Genomic DNA, 19,009 nt, shown 5'->3' with positions numbered 1-19,009 from the left:
TCACGGTGTCTGGAGATGCTTTAGCCATGTGGGGAAAACTGGATGATGACGGACTGCTGAAAACGGGAAATGAAAGAGGAATAAATAATGATTAGACAAAATCATGAATAAATGCGAGGGAGAAACTGCATGACAACAAAAATCAGACAACGAACAGAAGTCCGTTGAGAGAGAGAGAGAGAGAGAGAGAGAGAGAGAGAGAGAGAGAGAGAGAGAGACCGATTCCAAGTGCGGTGCCACCTCGGAATGCAATAAGCGAAATACCAGGGATGATTGAATGGGCACCACCAGACATGCCGGGCACCCTAAACGATTCCCCCAAAATTCCTATAGAGGTGATTTTTCCACCTCAATTTTTTGGGGAGGGGAGGGGAGGGGAGGAGGAGGGGGAGGAGGAGGAGGGGTTAGATGGGGATGTTGGAAGGGAAGGGGTACATGAGGAGGAAATGGAAAGGGTGGGGGGGGAGTGAACAGCTTCCTACTCACTTCGTGCCTATTGATAAAGAATGTCTTAAATGACGTTCTTGGATTGGGGGAAGAGGGGAGGGAAGATGGAGCGATAGACAGGAGTAGGGGTTGGGAAGGGGAAGGGGAAGGGGAAGGGGAATTGGAAAGGGTGTCTGCCCTTCGATAAGCGAGGTATCTCACGATACTTGGGCGTCAAAGATGGCGGAGGAAATTTGACAATATCGGTAAAATGATCGATTTTATTTTCGTTCGATTAAAAGGGTGAGTGATGCCACGCACTCTCCCAGTCACATTTATACCCCCGTAACTCTTTTATTCACCTTTATCAAGTTTCTGCTTTGATAAAGGAACAATTATCCTTCCTATTCCCGTTCTCAACTCAGGCAAGAACCACCCACAGCGTAATCCACTCTTCAGGTCCACAAAAGCACAAGTGGATCTTTCAATTTACCACCCTCCTAGGACCGATCTCGGGTTCTCAGCTGGCCAGGCGAGGGTAATACCCACTGATACCTACTGAAACACCAAGACCATACGTGTGTATATAAATATACAAGCGCATACACACACAAATGTCTTCTGCAAACCTCACAGAACTCCACAAAGGGAAACGATCCACTGCTTCCATAGTCTAGTTTCCACGAAAGGCTGGAACTGACACGCACAACCGCTTGTTATGCCTTTCAGAATTTCCTGGCAGATATCCACTGAGGCCACAAACTGACACAAACACTCAAGCAGGGCGTAAGGTCTGAATATATATACTGTTTGTACTTTAATAGAGAGATTAGTATTATTATTATTATTCAGACGACAAACCTCTATTCATACAGAACGAACGCGCCCACAGGGGCCACTGGCTTGAAACTGAAGCTTCCAAGGCCTATGTTTGGTGTTCATTTGAAAGAAGTTACAGAAGGTAATAGGATATAAAGAAAGAAGAGATCAGTTATTAGAAAATAAAGAAAAAAATAACTAACAAATAAACAGATAAAAGTATAACTATATTATTGGCATACAAAGAGAATTGTTTTAGGGTAGTGATGCATTGCATCTCCGCTTGAACTTTTCAATCTCTAACTGCACAACATCCTCAGGGAGACTGTTCCACAGTCCAACTTTGTGAGGAATCAAAGACCTCCGGAACTGGTTTGTCTTTGATCTGGAGAGTTCACCACACATCAATCTGTGCGTGTCAGTGTCTTCTAAGTAGGAGAATGAAACTTGACATCAAGCCTCATGGTGTGCTAGCAACTTGGTCACCACGGTAAGAGCGGATGGTTTTCGTTGTCCCTCTGCCAAACCAGCGACCACCACTTTGCAAGGCCATTCTTTTTAATCACTTAATTAAATCACGGTACTTGAAATGGCTCCCTATCCCATAACTTTTTTCTTTTTATCTTTTAATTACTTACTTTCAACTTGTACTTATCAAGTAACTTCATGAAAAGTACCGTCTCTAGAGGGAAGTTGCTATCTTAAAAGTGATATATCTATGGGATGAGAAAAATCTCTACAATTATATAATTCTGGGGGGGTGGATGATGATAATTTCACTGAATTTCTAAAAGAGAACTTGACAGGAACCTTTTATTTATTTATAAGTTTCAATAACTAATTCGCAACAGCAAAGCAAAACAAGTGAACAAGTTTTGAACAATATTTATGTAAATGATAATTATGACAGATAACCTCCAATTAATAAAGTTTTCTAGTTTGTTTTATAACCTTTACCCTCCCCCCCTACAGAAATAAAACTTACAACACTCCTTCAGGAAATCCAGAACAGGACTGATAATTCGCAACAAACTCTCCTTGGAGTTTAAGGCAAAACGAATCTTCCATATAACTTACCATCTCCGGTCGCCCAAAATCAAAGACACACACACAAAAACATACTTAATCCTTCAGGCAAATCACGATAAAGAGTTTACACCAATTCACAACAAACAAACAGCGTAAACCAACCACTGGATAACAGCACTCCACACGTGTGAAAAGATCTGAGCTCACAGACACACAGCAGCTTGGCAGAGTGCACCAGACACAAACACAAACGTACACGTGTACTTCTCGGCCTGATTCAAGTTGCCAGATGTTGCCACATGCCTCCAAAATCATTCAAATTTATCTTTAAATTTATCTCGTTTTTGGCTTCCTGCTTGGAGGAACTTCGCTACTTACTAGAGAGAGAGAGAGAGAGAGAGAGAGAGAGAGAGAGAGAGAGAGAGAGAGAGAGAGAGGAGACTTATCTTCGTCAAAAAAAGGGTAAATATGTTAAAATTGGACTGCAAACTAAGAGGAAAAAAAAAAAACTCTGCCAACATCTGCTTTCGCATGACAGGTGGTATTACCTGATTCTAATTAGCAATGTCTGCTTACAATGCTGGAAAGCCCAGTTGAGTACCCTTTCCATTGCTTATATGATTTTGTTCTTAATTACTAGTCAATTTCATGCTTAAGTATCAGATATAATAATAATAATAATAATAATAATAATAATAATAATAATAATAATAATAATAATAATATAGTAATAATAATAATAGTAGTAATAATAATAATAATAATAATAATAATAATAATAATAATAATAATAATAATAATAATAATAATATCTTGGAAGAAGACAGGAACCCACAAATATATAAATATTCAAATACATAATCCAGAAATACATTTTAAACAAATTTACAAAACAACCCTAAACGTCTCATTCCTTTTTTTACAGGTATTATTCAGGTCCTAACACCCGGTGAGCTGATATATAACCCCATAATCAGGTAGCCCCACAAAGCTGAGTCCAGTGACAGCATTATTTCCCTCTACTGCCAAACTCAAACAATTCTTCTGGAAGGATCTTGGTTGACTTTGTAAATAATGAGGTATACATAATGCCATCACAAAATCACAGGTCAGAGTAATCAAAAGAAAATATCCGTTCATTTACATAATTTTTTCCCCTTGGAAAAGTGGCTCCAGAGGGGTGCTGTCCTTCTGGTTTTTTGGTGATTATAAATAAGCAATAGGAATTAGGCTACACTTAAGCACAAGGCACAAAGTACAGTTGTACACAAAGAAGGTACAAAATAGAGATTAAAACTCTGAGCTGGGGAGCTTTGAGAACCCATGTTGAGTACAAGACCAACACAACTCACTACATAAAGAAGGCAAGGGAGCCATTTGTGAGCCACAGGGTAAGTGCATGACTAACTGAACTCACCACATGAAGGCAGGGAAGGTATTTGTAAACCACAGGGTGAATACAAGACCAACAGAACTTCCCACAGCAAGGAGGCAGGGAAGCTATTTGTGAACCACAGGGTGAATACAAGACCAACAGAACAGTGTAAACCAACCACTGGATAATAGCACTCCACACGTGTGAAGAGATCGGAGTGAATACAAGACCAACAGAGCTTCCCACAATAAGAAGGTGGGGGAGCTATTTGTGAACCACAGGGTGAGTACAAGACCAACAGAACTTCCCACAGTAATAAGGTGGGGAGCTATTTGTGAACCACAGGGTGAGTACAAGACCAACAGAACTTCCCACAGTAAGAAGGCAGGGAGGTATCTGTGAACCACAGGGTGAGTACAAGACCAACAGAACTTCCCACAGTAAGAAGGTGGGGGAGCAATTTGTGAACCACAGGGTGAGTACAAGACCAACAGAACTTCCCACAGTAAGGAGGCAGGGAGGCATCTGTGAACCACAGGGTGAGTACAAGACCAACAGAACATACCACAGTAAGAAGGAAGGGGGCTATTTGTGAACCCCAGGGTGAATACAAGACCAATAGGACTTACCACAATAAGAAGGCAGGGGAGCTATTTGTGAACCACAGGTGAATACAAGACCGAGCTATTTGTGAACCACAGGGTGAATACGAAACCAACAGAACTTCCCACAGCAAGAAGGCAAGGGAGCTATTTGTGAACCACAGGGTGAATATGAGACCAACAGAACTTCCCACAGAAAGAAGGCGGGGAGCTACTTGTGAACCACAGGGTGAATATGAGACCAACAGAACTTCCCACAGAAAGAAGGCGGGGGAGCTATTTGTGAACCCCAGGGTGAATACGAGACCAACAGAACATACCACAGCAAGAAGGCAGGGGAGCTATTTGTGAACCACAGGGTGAATAAGAGACCAACAGAACATACCACAGCAAGAAGGCAGGGGGACTATTTGTGAACCACAGGGTGAATATGAGACCAACAGAACTTCCCACAGCAAGAAGGCAAGGGAGCTATTTGTGAACCACAGGGTGAATGTGAGACCAAAAGAACTCCCCACAGTAAGAAGGCGGGGGAGCTATTCGCGAACCACAGGGTGAATACGAGACCAACAGAACTTCCCACAGCAAGAATGCAGGGGAGCTATTCATGAACCACAGGGTGAATACGAGACCAACAGAACTTCCTACAGCAAGAAGGCAGGGGAGCTATTTGTGAACCACAGGGTGAATAAGAGACCAACAGAACTTCCCACAGAAAGAAGGCAGGGGAGCTATTTGTGAACCACAGGGTAAATAAGAGACCAACAGAACTTCCCACAGCAAGAAGGCAGGGGAGCTATTTGTGAACCACAGGGTAAATAAGAGACCAACAGAACTTCCCACAGCAAGAAGGCAGGGGAGCTATTTGTGAACCACAGGATGAATACGAGACCAACAGAGCTTCCCACAGTAAGAAGGCAGGGGGAGCTGTGAGCCACAGGGTGAATATGAGACCAACAGAACTTCCCACAGCAAGATGGCAGGGGGAGCTATTTGTGAACCACAGGGTGAATACGAGACCAACAGAGCTTCCCACAGTAAGAAGGCAGGGGAGCTATTTGTAAACCACATGGTGAATAAGAGACCAACAAAACTTCCCACACTAAGAAGGCAGGGGAGCTATTTGTGAACCCCAGGGTGAATACGAGACCAACAGAACTTCCCACACCAAGAAGGAAGGGGAGCTATTTGTGAACCCCAGGGTGAACACAAGACCAACAGAACTTCCCACACTAAGAAGGCAAGAGAGCTATTTGTGACCCACAGGGTGAATACAAGATGAACAGAACTCGCCGCAGAAAGAAGGCAGGGGAGCTATTTGTGAAACACAGGTCAGTGAAAGACAAACAGAACTCACCAGAGAAAGAAAGCAAACCTTGACAGAGGATGACACCAGAAATCCAAAGTTATCTGAACATCTTCCCAAAAATGGATGTGAATTCTGTCCTTGCTTTCACCTTCAATCATTGAAGATGGGATTCATTGTACACTTAAGGCAAGATCACATTCTCTTTTTCATTCTTGTTCCCTTCTCCACCTTCCTAGAGATCAAAGGGTTAACAAATGTGCTGAGGGCTTTCCAAGAGCATAAGATTAACTCAAAGGAAAGGTCACTGACACAAAGACAAAGATATTTTGTTGACATAAAAACACAGACAAGACACTGACACAAACATTACTTGCTCAAAACCTTCGTTGCAGAGCTAAAAAGGGAAGTAGAAAGAGAGTATAATTATCAAGGCACAAAAACGATGAATAGAAAGCTTTGTCTTCAATAGCATCTGTACACCACAAAGGTGAATGATGCCTATCAATCATAAGGTCTAATATAATGCCGTAATTTTATTATTATTATTACCAACAACGTGATATTATGGCTCTCTGCCTACTTACCAGTTTGACAGAATAATTCGCCCCTTTTTGAGTTAGAAAGATCCGGCGTGAGGAAAGTACAGTAAAATTTAGGAGAAAAGGAATGAAGAATGGGAAAGGGAATGTGTGCATACAGAAATACTGAAAAATTGCAAATTAACTAAAGTATGGAAGTATGAAAAATTGCAAATTAACTAAAGTATGGAAGTATGACTTAAAAGTAAATTACCAAAACGAAACTTCTAAATTTCGAAATTTTTTCTCTCTCTCTCTCTGACAAAGAAACCGACTTCTAGCCTGCAATTTGCAAATGTCGAAATCTCTCTCTCTCTCTCTCTCTCTCTCTCTCACACACACACAAACGCTCCCTCTTTCCTCTCTATGTGATAGAGAAACCTACTCCTAGCCATCAAATCGCAGCGTAAAAACCTGAGTAAAAAGAGATCACATGATCAAACCGATTCTTTATTGCGATCACACACTAATCCTTCGTTCCCTTTGAGACCACACGGTTCCTTGCCTACAATCCTCAAGGATACTTTTAAATCGGGCAAACAGAGAAAAGTTACAAAAGAGGCTTTTCAAAAGAATGTAAAGAGGCTCTATAAGCCCAACCTGTTCCATGGTTTGAGTGAATACTGTAAACACACACACACACACACACACACACACATATATATATATATATATATATATATATATATATATATATATATATATATATATATATATATATATATATATATATATATATAACATTTATCATTTACTTCTAAACCTTCAACCTCTAAAAGAAAGGAAAAGGTAAGCAAGAGGAAAATTCTAAAGCTTAGCTGAAAAGGGAACGAAAGTCAGTAAACCTCCGTAATCCTAAGAATGAATCTTCCCGGAGGACTGACTCAACTAACACCTGTAAAAACAAGAGCAGAAAAGCAACTCTTACGCTCACCAGAAAATTATACACCATCAAGAACTACCATAATAATTTCTCAGTAACTATAATAGTGGCAATACATCCTGAATACAGCTTTAGTCATCATAAATGCTATCTACCCGATAACTTATCGGTACCTGATTCACTAAACAGCAAGCAGTGGATGCTATAGAGATTATCTCGACTGGAAAAGATAAGGGGAAGAGGGGAGGGGGGGGGCTTACCCTCTGCTCAATGCCACAGATGTCAGGATAATCAATAGTACATTTAGGTTAATATTTACCCGTTCTGGCCTTCATTTCCCAAGTATTAAACTGGTGCCTTCTGAAACTACCTCTTTATCTTTATTCAGGTTAAAAAAAAATGCATACTCTCTCTCTCATTTAAATGCAGCCGTTCTATGGCAGTATGGACCTTTGCCCATAGGCGGTCCTTAAATGTAGAAAGTGTTAACGGGTCGGAAGCCTGGTATAGACCTCAAGACTCGCTCCAACCAACAGAGGCTGCTGTAACTTGACAGTAAGCTGTACTGGAAGCTTAAAAATATAAGTAGAATTTTTTTTGCTTCTAACTACTTTGAAAATTATTTTTAAGTCTTAGTTTTGACTTAAATACTTGAAAGGGTGTAGAGCCAGCATTCACTCTCTCTCTCTCTCTCTCGGAATCCTTCTTTCATTCACTGTCACTTAACTTTCCCCTTTCTCTTTTTTTCTCGTCTTCAACACCATTTTTCGTAAAAACCACCAAGTACAGAGAGAGAGAGAGAGAGAGAGAGAGAGAGAGAGAGAGAGAGAGAGAGAGAGAGCCTAAATGAATGCATCCCTACCACGGATTTTGAAGGATCATGATACACAGTGAACCCTTTCTTCTGCTACAACCGAACCACTGTATCATCATACCGAGGCCTCCTGGTGGCCTTCGACGTACTCGTTCTCTGTCTGTCTATCTGTGTGTCTGTCTGCCTCACTAGTCCCAATAATAATTTCTCTCGTTAATCCGGTCTCCTCCTCTCTCTCTCTGTCTCTGTAATTTGTGTCATCTTTGTTTCTCCCTTTCTCTCTTGTGAGTCTCTCTCCTTTCCAATTCAACCACTGTATCTCTCTGTCTCTCTCTCTCTCTCTCCGTAATCATCTGCAACATTCTCTCTCTCTCTCTCTCTCTCTCCGTAAACATCATAGGTATCCTTCTGACCATCGTCTCTTTCTCTATTAAGCTACCTACATAACAACTGAATCACAAAAATATGGAACGTGATGAATATATAAATAAAGATAAAATCCACAAAGGAAACGGAAACACTGGAGTGCTGCGAGGCCTTTCGACGCTAGGTCCTTTACTTAGCAGCACTCCAGTGTTTCCGTTTCCTTCGTGGATTTTATCTTTATATATATATATATATATCTATATACAGATATAGAGAGAGAGAGAGAGAGAGAGAGAGAGAGAGAGAGAGAGAGAGCACCATATGCTATCCTCTATACCCCTCCCCCATGCATATAACCACACTCGACTGCCCACCAGGTACACAGTTCACTACCTGAGTCAATACTGGACGAGGTTGCTAGTCCCATGCCCTGACAGCATCTTGAATTTATTGGTGGTCACCCTTTTAAGAACTGACCAGCCCCAACATTTACTTTACCTATCAGGCAAAACCCACCTATGACTATATATATATATATATATATATATATATATATATATATATATATATATATATATATATATATATATATATATAATTAAAGAGACTGACCACTTGACATTTGAAGTTAAATGGCAAAGCCTTCCCCCAAGAGAATGTTATTCTCTTTAACTTCAAATTCCTGAAAAAATGAAATTAAGTTATATATAGAAGTGTAACCTTCTAGTCCGCTCATTTACGCAATTCCATATTTACCTTTAAATGAGGAACACTGTTACCTGTTTCAGGCATAATATTAAAGTTTCTATAAGCAGATACTGAAGGGCAGGGTCTGTAAATTATGTCTGATGAGAGGTAATCTTCATTAAGTACAGGTAATGCCTGCAGGTGCAACCATATGGTAGGCATCACTTTGCGACCAAACATGCAAGAGTATTTAGCACAGAAGGACGGAATTCAAAGACTAGTGCTCTAAACATTTGCCCAAAAAGGTCTAGTTGACCTGAGGTCACCTGCAGGTCGTGGGAATCAACAAGAAGCTTATTTATTTACCGTGGTCGATGAAGTCTTCTTGAAGGTCAAGAGGAAGAAGAAGAAGAACTCGGAACTCAGGCACTTGTTGAGGCCGAGGCAAAGGTACTTGCACTGTGCCAGTCTAACATATATCGATGAGAACCGCGTGTATGTGTGTGTGAGAACTCCGTTAGCCAATGGCAGGGCGAGACGTTATTTCCCGGCCAATCAGGGTGGCCGTTACACTTCAAACGGGCCAATGAGAGTGTTGCGCGGGAAAATTTGGCGGCAAATGAGAGCCCAGCTCAGGGAATATTGATCTTCTCGTGTACATCGTATGCGCGCATCTTTGGCGTGGGAGGATGTAACTTGCCATTCTCCTTATCTATTCTCTGCCATATGAGTAAGAAAGATGCCAAGATGCCACAGAGAAGGGTCTTTGGCAAGTGGAGGGTCCCGTGACATGATCCTACGCAGGATGAAACGCCTAAAAAAAAAAAAAAAAAAAAAAACAGGCAAAGGGAGAGAGACTCGCACACGTTCCTTCTTTAACCATCGCTCGCTCGCCCGTCGAAGGAAAACAGGACGATCGTCACTGGAATATTATCCTGCCCTTGGTGGAAGCCAGCTGTGAATTGTGAATTCAAGGATAAGGATAAGGAATGGAAGGAGCTCAAGGATGAAGGACAATGACCAGAAGAGGTGACAGGAGGAAGTGGAATAGAGGCAATGATTAGGAGGTAAATATAGAAAATATAGATCATTCGGCGTTTGCAGCCAGACAACGGTGGGCTTCATGGAACAAAGTTATAGAGAGAGAGAGAGAGAGAGAGAGAGAGAGAGAGAGAGAGAGAGAGAGAGAGAGAAAGTACTCCGTGACCCTGTACACCGATAGAAAAAAAAAAACACGCATGCGTACTAACTGAATCGTGACCTACCTCAAATGCAATTTAACACCACTCAGGGGCCGGAGAGAGAGAGAGAGAGAGAGAGAGAGAGAGAGAGAGAGAGAGAGAGAGAGAGAGAGAGAGAGAGAGACCTCTCAAGGGACGATATTCAAATTACCTTGAAACATTCCAGAATGACCTTTGCTTTCAGGTCCTTTAATTAACCTGTCCAAAAACCTGTTGAAAAACAAACAAATAAATAAAACTAAATCCCAAAACAATGGAAAGTGAGACAAACTTTAATAACTGTAAGTATTATTATTATTATTATTGCTGTTCTACATGAACCAAAATTCACATGGAGCAAGGCTATAATAATGCCACTGCGGCTTGAGAGAGAGAGAGAGAGAGAGAGAGAGAGAGAGAGAGAGAGAGAGAGAGAGAGAGAGAGAGAGAGAGAGAGAGAGAGAGAGATAAAAATAAGCAACAGTAACAAATAAAAACGAAAGTGTACAGAGAAGTTTAAGAAAACCCGCGTGCTATAAGCCTAGCCCTCCACTCAGCAACTCTCCCCTCCCCGCCCCCACCCCCCCAAAAAAAAAAAAACTCACCGATTGAAAGCCGAGAAGTCTAGGTAACCAAAGAAATCCACCATTTGCTGGAAGACTGACCTTCAGAAATCTCGCCCACCTTCGGGCAATGAATAGGGGGCATTGAAAGGACACCCTATACAGGACCACATATGCCCTAGCGGATCTAGGAGACTCTATGGCCTAGGTCCTAGTGGGGTCTAGAGCTTCCTAAAACCGGTCCGTAAAAAAGACAAAGGTATTTTTAAGGCTCCTCGGACGGGAAGGAGGAAAACTCGCCCGAAATTCTCCTGCAAGGGGTTTTCATTAAAGCGTCCCGGGAGCTACACAGATCCTTACTTACAGTTGAAAGTTAGGCTTATGATGTTGAAGAGGTTCTCATCCTTCTTCCCAAAAGGAGTTCCTTGTGGTCATAATGCACAGAGCTAATGCCCTAACCACGAGAAACCTAACACCCCACCTAAAAAAAAAAAAAAAAAAAAAAAGCAAAACGTATTTGGGAATATGATTCAGGAAGTCGTTAGCTTTCCAAATACGAATCTTTTTGGACGATTTCTCTGCAATTTAAGTGGTTTAATCTAACCATCAACGCCACACAAGAACATGATTCACTGCTTAGGCTGAAAGACGCAATCTCTCTCTCTCTCTCTCTCTCTCTCTCTCTCTCTCTCTCTCTCTCTCTCTCTCTCTCTCTCTCTCTCTCTCTCTTCATTCAGTTGCAACTGAAATTCCTTAAGATGAAGCAAAATTGTGTTATAATTGTGTAGACGTGAGAAAGACTGGATCTGGGGATTTGGGGCACTAAATGTAGATGATACAATGCTGATCGTTGATAGTGTTGATAAGCTACAGATACTGATGAAATTGCTTTAAATAAAAGAAAGCTGAAAGGTGGAGAACATTGAAACATGGCTGCATTTTCTTCAAGAAGCCATTTTTTTTCCCATTTCTCCCTACGTGGTAAAATTCACCTATCTTCTATTGTCACTTTCGCTTCAACCAGTTAATGACCAGATATAAAAAGCTTGCGTGTGTACTCACGTGAGAGACCAGTGGTAAAGTTATCTCGCTCTCTCTCTCTCTCTCTCTCTCTCTCTCTCTCTCTCTCTCTCTCTCTCTCTCTCTCTAACTCAATTCTTACGTCATCGAAACATGCCACGGATTAGATAAAGCTTCATTTCGTTACCAAAACGATTTTCCCCAAAATTTAAATATTTAGACGCATATAAATGTCCTAAATGACGAATTAATTTATTAACGGTTAATAAATAATGTTTACACAGCAGTATTATTATCATTTTAAATAAATCATTACGAAACACCTTACGAAAGTTAATACAGACTCCCCCAAGAGAAGTCAACTTATGGCTGTTGTTAGGACCCAGCAAGCTTTATACCTGCCCAGATGCTTCCACCTAAATAACAATTAATAAACCCAACAACCAAAACCCCTACAAGGCACAAACGGGACACACACACACACACACACACTCCTTACTTGATCCTGCAGGAGTCGAACTCGACCACCTCATCCTCCGTCTCTCCATCGCTCAGGAGCGCCGTTCTCTGCGAGATAGGACCCTTCCTCATCACTGCAACGGCTTCTGCTTGCATCATCTCGGTGCTGGCAACAACGAGCACGTCGCCAGGGGAGAGGCGACATTAGAGAAAGAGCGTCTGTCTCTATCTCTGTTTATCAGTCCGTTTCTCACTCACTAGAGCTGAAAATGCACCCCAAGGGTGTTGTTTTGTTTACGTTTTAGTAAAGTGGTAGAATGTCTGGTATACTTACGGAACATTTTATGGCATTAATTGCTGTGCCTTCCGTACTTTACGATAAGCATGCAATACTGAGTTGTTATTCTTGACACACAACAAATATGTAACAGGGCTTCTATTGGCTGACCTGCCTATTAAGCAGGAGGGAGGGGGGAAAAATGAGGGCTGTGGCACACTGATCAACTGTTTACGAAAGCTAGTGAATACATGCGGGTAGCATAATTATATGCTGGTTTCTTTGACAAAATAGATGAGAAACTAATGAAAATACACAACAATACAAACAGAAAATACAAAAAATTATGTTAGCAAAAGGTGTCCACACACTGAAAAGAACATCAACAATACATCTTACATTAAAAGAAAAAAATATACAATGGGAACTTACCTTTCCTTATGACATACCGTACATTAAGAAACAATGTTTTGATTGTACAAAAAAGAATAAAGATAAATAAATAAATACTACACCTTTTTGAGGGTAAAACATCTGTTAACATTCACTGTATAATAAAAATAAGGGATCATCAACAGCACATCAACCCCTTACAAGCACTGCACCATTAACATCAGTATTGAATGTACTTTCGTGTTCCTTGGATTTTAATACCCTCTTCCACTCTAAAACCTCCATCCAACCTATTTTGCCAAATCTTCTCTACCTTTATTCATTCTCTCAATATTACCAAACCACCTTGAAAAACTCTACCCCACATTTTATCTTTCATCTATAAATATTTTTCCCACTGTATTTTCTCTCTCTCTCTATATATATATATATATATATATATATATATATATATATATATATATATATATATATATATATATATATATATATATATATATATATATATATATATAAGCGAATCCCATAGGAAAATGACAGGCAGAAGTTCAGTACCAAGCGCTTTCATGTTTATTAATGCATTGTCTGTGCCCAGACTATGTGTCAATAAACGTGAAAGCGCTTGGTACTGAACTTCTGCCTGTCATTTTCCTGTGGGATTTGCTTATACACTGAAGTCACATGCATCTACTGTGATTTATTAAGCATATATATATATATATATATATATATATATATATATATATATATATATATATATATATATATATATATATATATATATATATATATATATATATATATATATAATAAGCTTATTTGTCCTAAATAGCATGTGACAATATATTCAGCTAAGGCCACACGAAAAACAAAAGAAAGTACCAAAGCGCTTTCGTGTCATTTCAACACATTTTCGTGGTACTGTACCTTGAAAATGTGTTGAAATAACATGAAAGCGCTTTGTACTCCTTTTCTTTTATTTTTCCTGTGGCCTTCACTGAATACTGAATACTGTATACATATATACATACATATATACATATATATATATATATATATATATATATATATATATATATATATATATATATATGAAGAGTCTTATGGCAAACTAACAGCATTGTATTAAGTGAACTTTATGGAATATTTTGAGATTATACAAATTATTAACAGTACTTCCAATCCCAACATTGTAAGGTCACCGACCAAGATGTTGAGTGGTGCAACAAGATGATGGATCAGAGGTCCTAAAATGGATGTATGAGACCCTCACTTATGGTATATGGAACCTAGGGGCATTAGAAAAGAGGTGTACATAAAGTTGACTTCCACACGAAAAGAGAACCATCTTTTATGAAGGCGATCATCAAGTTGGGTATGCTAAGCCTGAACCACAACAAAATGCCTCATTTTCATGCCTAGACTATTCCTTTTGTGTCAATATATTTAGGTGTATAACATTACCTTGCAACAAAACACCTGATCTGTAAAAAGTTGCCTCCTTACTTAGCAAATGACCTTTCTCTGATTGGTATGCAAAGCTATGGCTTCATGGGAACTGAAAACTCTTACTATACAGTGGTAAACACACTGCAAAGCATTTCCCAAAGGACTACAGGCCATATTATAAAGAAATATTCAAAAGTACTACAGTATTCAATATTCCCTAACCTACATGAGATAAATTAAAAATGGCATCATTAGCCAGCATTGCTTAGGTGGTATGTTGCTACCACAACCCACATAAACAGTTTGGTTTGCACGGTAAACCTTCTAAATTTTTATTTAGCAACTGCACTTAGTCTGATTATGAACTACAATACTGCATATAAATTCCTTATAATTCAGTAAAGATTCTTTAATAATTCTCACTGGAAAACCAAATTATATTAGTACTGTATTTAATGAGGGGAAAGCTCTGCAATCACCCAAATGAAAAAATGCAAAAGTTTGATATAACTTTCTTAACCAAACATACTGTGGAGTTACATCTTAAGGGATTGAGGGCGGCTGACCCAAACACCTTTTTGTCCATAATCTACCCTAACAACAGATAATTTCTCACAAACTTATGTTAACTGTAATAAGTACTGTGCACATACTAAAATGAAATAACTGTGCTTACGACTTCTGAAAAGGGACCGAGAATCATTGTTATCACAGTGGTGTTTATGAATATACCTCTCATGAATTCCATTCTCCAGTACAAGTCACTTACAGTAAAACCTATAAGCTTATCTACAGTTGGTGTGGTTACCTTGTGGTACTTCTCTTAGCAATTTCTGAAATTTTTGGAAAATGAACTAGTCCATTTCAAGGTCACTTATCAGTGAATAAATTTTTTTTATTGAATCTGAGTGGTTTTCTGTCAAGATGTTACCCCTTTCAAGATGTTTAGCCACTGATGTACTGCTGTTTCAGCAATTTTTGATAAATATGACAAGTCAGGTATATGTCGATACTATGCAGATTTGTTTTCTCCTGTTACTCTTGAAGGTTAGTATTACACATACCATTCTCTTACTTTCTAGATAGCAATGCTGTTCAAGACTATTTCTTGTTATTTTTTTATTAACAAAATATTTTAAACAGCAATTGCAATTCAAAAAGATGCTGGAAATACACAACTGTAACGCAAAACAAAGGAGGAAAAGATACACAGGTAATTCTACAAGAAAGCTCTGTGGGGCACAGTGTTTAGTACCAGCCCCTTGGAGATGAATGTAAATGCATAAACAAAAGACAGTAAATTTTTCAAGTTGTTTTGGTAATTTTCCCAAATTATCTCACCTATAAGCAATGTATACACCTTATTCTTTATTGTTCTGTCAAAAATCTCATTAATAAACAATATCTCCAAGCAGAGCTCTTCTGTAGTATTGCTGGTACATATAAAGGCACTGAAAAACTTCGTATTCTGAGCTGTGCATTCTTACGGCCAGGCTAGCCCATAGGCTATAGCTGTCCTGTGCTAGTAGTGACTTTCATGGAAAATGCAGGCTAGGTTAGTTTGACTTACTTAATAGGGTGTACAAATTGAAAAACTAAAAGTAATTCTATATATTAGCTCCATGCCTGTGTTTACCTTTTCAACTGGTTTTTTCTACACTTTTAGGGGTTCTGATACTGGCGGTGCATCTGTTTGTTGTCGGCCAAATGGAATGTCCCTTCGCCATGTTTAGTACTGGCCCGGGGAGGAGGGGGGGTTGGGTACCCATACGTTAACAAGTTATTGCACTTGCCGGACGGGATATGAACCGTTCGAAACAAACGTACCAGTGCTTTGTCTTGTGAAGATCGCGTATGGAAACCCCTTGTTGGATGGACTTCAGGGATTGATTACAGGTTAATTAGACTTGAGTGCCAAAAATGACAGGTAAATTCATAATTAGCAACCAAAAACTGTAGAAAAAGTCAAGTTATGGTGGCGTCGGTAACGCGGAGCTACCCCCTATAGTTCTACCAAACTAAATTCTATGGCATGATATGACATAATAACTAACCTAACCTAACCCAGGGCCTGGCCTAATATATCCTGCACTACTTAACTAACTAGGACTATCTACGGTTAGCCTACGTATATTTAAGACCTAGCCATACCTTACCTTACCTAAATACCCACAGAAGAAGGCAGGGCATCATCTAAATCCTCTGGGGGTCTGGGCAAAAAAGATGTCATATGGGCATCTGTTGATGTAAGAGGCCCCTTTGCTTTATTGCATCATCGACAGCTGCGGCCTGTTTTAAACAAGTTCTTGGACATTTTTAAGCTTAATTTTAAACTTCTGTGGATTTTAAAGGATAAATGGCATTTATTTCTTCTTACCTGATGCTGGGCTCCATATGGGATCGTCTCCGGAATGCAGAAATTACGAATTAATACGTCACTGTCACACGACCTTTGAAGACTTCTCAATGTTTTGATTTTTTTGTTTTTGTTGACAAGGAAGGTTGCGTTCCCGAAAGTGAGGAAGTGGCGAAACGTCCATTGAACGAAGCAATCAGTGCACGTTCGATTACGATACTTACGACTTCGTTCCGCTTCGTTCGGTTCCTCTTTGATTTTTACGACCATAAAATGATTGGTTCTCACGGTTTTGCTAAAAGAAGCCTAGAAATAATAAAATATTGTTTATATATTAACTATAACAAAACTGTAGATACTGCTCTTGAACGAAGCCAGCCGTGTAGAGTTGTTTTGTCATAGGAGATTTCGTTCAATTCCTCTCGGATTTTTACAGCGATGAATTGGCTGGCTCTTGCAGGTTTTCCCAAGACCATGGGTTTTCCTAAAGGAGGCTTAAAACGAATGTAACATATTTAACAGATTAACAAGAACAGAAAGTAAGACAACGGATAATGGGTTCTTGTTTAAGCTATGAAATCTTGTTCAAAAGTTCGAAAACAGGCGAGGACTTCCGTTATGTTCTGAAGTCGTTATTATCAACTGTTATCAACATGTGAAGCCATGATGAATTTATCATTTAATTTAATTATTCAAAATAAAATTCCATCATAACTGTGTCACAAGGGAGTTCATTTAGGTAACAGTTAGCATTCTAAACTTTACTAAAGACAGGAACGAAAATATCTCTCAATGTGGTAGATTTTAACAACACAAATTAAACAACCAAGCAACCATATCTGACCAGAAGTGTAGATAACTACTGACTTTCAAAACACGACCATATCTCATTCTGATAGTCCTAGATATTCACGAGACAATTATTTATGCCTATGAAATCTATTAAACAGTATATTGGTATTCTAACTTTACAGTTTTCTTTGAACGAGCACTGGAGAGGAAATTGTTGTACGATATCCATTACTTTTTATCTTACAAGGGCGTAGCTGTAAAATAAGATTCTTGACCTACTATTAAGCAGTATATGAGCAGAAGTTTAATATTTATAGATGTAAATAGTCAATATAACGATAGCAAACTATGTACAGTCCTTGAATGTGGTCCTACGTACCTCATGTCCTCCGCTGATAACATATCATCAAACCATGATCTAATGTCACGGGAAGATGCTAATCTAATATCAGACCATTATCAATCTCACAAATATTTGTCAAGGCAGAGACTGACCCGGGACGTTATACGTTTATGCAGTTGCTTTTCATTGTTTCTCTCTTACCTATAGAAGCTTGTTTTCTTCTTGAAAGTACATTTTCTAGTACCAGTCGTCTCTGGAAAATGGTCTATGCCTGTTAAGTCGTGCTACAGTACTTCCTTTCATTAATTCCCTTTTCAGCTACAAACTAGTGACGCAAATTTATCATTGTACTTGACAGCTATAGTTGTTAGTCATAACAAGTGTAAGTTATGGTAGTTTAGCTTCACACTTTGAGTGACCAGATTCACTACATCGTTTTCAAGGCAAAATTGTTTAATTTCCACTAGGTTCGATTATCAGACCCAGAAAACACAACTCCTATACCTCTGGTTTGTATATATGGCAGATACAGATCTTTGCTTCTTTTTTGTATAAACAAGTATGTATATTGCAAATTTGGACGGAGAAAGGAGTTCACGTATCTGCAATATGACCAAAAGGATGGATATATGGGCCTCGGCAAAAATAAACGGAAGACTTGTGTGGAATTCTGTAATGATAGCTTAGCAAGACATTGTCAGTGTTATCATGAAACACTCGTTGTTTGCAGTTACCAATCCTGAAACACTCGTTGTTTGCAGTTACCAATCCTATCACATGATTATTATTATTATTATTATTACCATATTTTATTCAGGAGATAAACCCCAATTCATATGGAACTATCCTCCAAGGGTCACTGACTTGAAAGTCAAGCTTCCAAAGAATATGGTGTTAATTTGAAATTACAGAAAATAATAGGAAATACATAAAGAAGATATCAGTTATTAGAACAGAAAAATTATAAATTAATAAATAAATAGATAAAACAAATAAATTAATAAAATAAAAGGTGAATTTTTAGAGTAATAATGCATTGCATGTTTGCTTGAACTTTTGATGTATTTACATTAGGCATACTGATTTTGAATGAATTTTAAAAGTATAATTTAGTTAACCATTTCCCCATCACTCAAATATAACACTAGTTGAAATAAAAAAAAAAAAACACTTTGATCACCGTCAGCCCTTTAATGAGCCACAAAGTGTCAAAAGCTTGTTGCATTTGAAATGATAATGCTAACAAACC

The 19,009-nt window shown here is 39.0% G+C and overlaps 1 protein-coding gene across 8 annotated transcripts in view; it reads right to left on the bottom strand.

Annotated features, from left to right (window-relative positions):
- The window catches only part of LOC136855092 (transmembrane ascorbate-dependent reductase CYB561-like), a 48,416-nt gene extending 31,196 nt beyond the window's left edge, over nt 1-17,220 (bottom strand). For 2 of the 8 annotated variants that reach the window (XR_010857888.1, XM_067131910.1), the window contains exon 1: nt 2,437-2,487. Coding sequence is in view for 2 of the 8 variants with exons in the window: in XM_067131905.1 (XP_066988006.1) it covers nt 12,191-12,309 (119 nt within the window). In the remaining 6 variants the exon portion in view is untranslated. Of the gene's footprint in view, nt 1-2,436; nt 2,488-9,254; nt 9,728-12,190; nt 12,414-16,646 lie in introns of those variants that run through there. The other 6 variants (XR_010857883.1, XM_067131905.1, XR_010857887.1 and 3 more) reach the window with 6 other exon arrangements.
- Nucleotides 17,221-19,009: the final 1,789 nt, after the last annotated feature.

This window comes from Macrobrachium rosenbergii, chromosome 30 (assembly GCF_040412425.1).
Source record: "Macrobrachium rosenbergii isolate ZJJX-2024 chromosome 30, ASM4041242v1, whole genome shotgun sequence".
Lineage (NCBI taxonomy): Eukaryota > Metazoa > Arthropoda > Malacostraca > Decapoda > Palaemonidae > Macrobrachium > Macrobrachium rosenbergii.
Note: the sequence above shows the minus strand (reverse complement) of the source record. Positions and strands in the feature narration are given on the sequence as shown.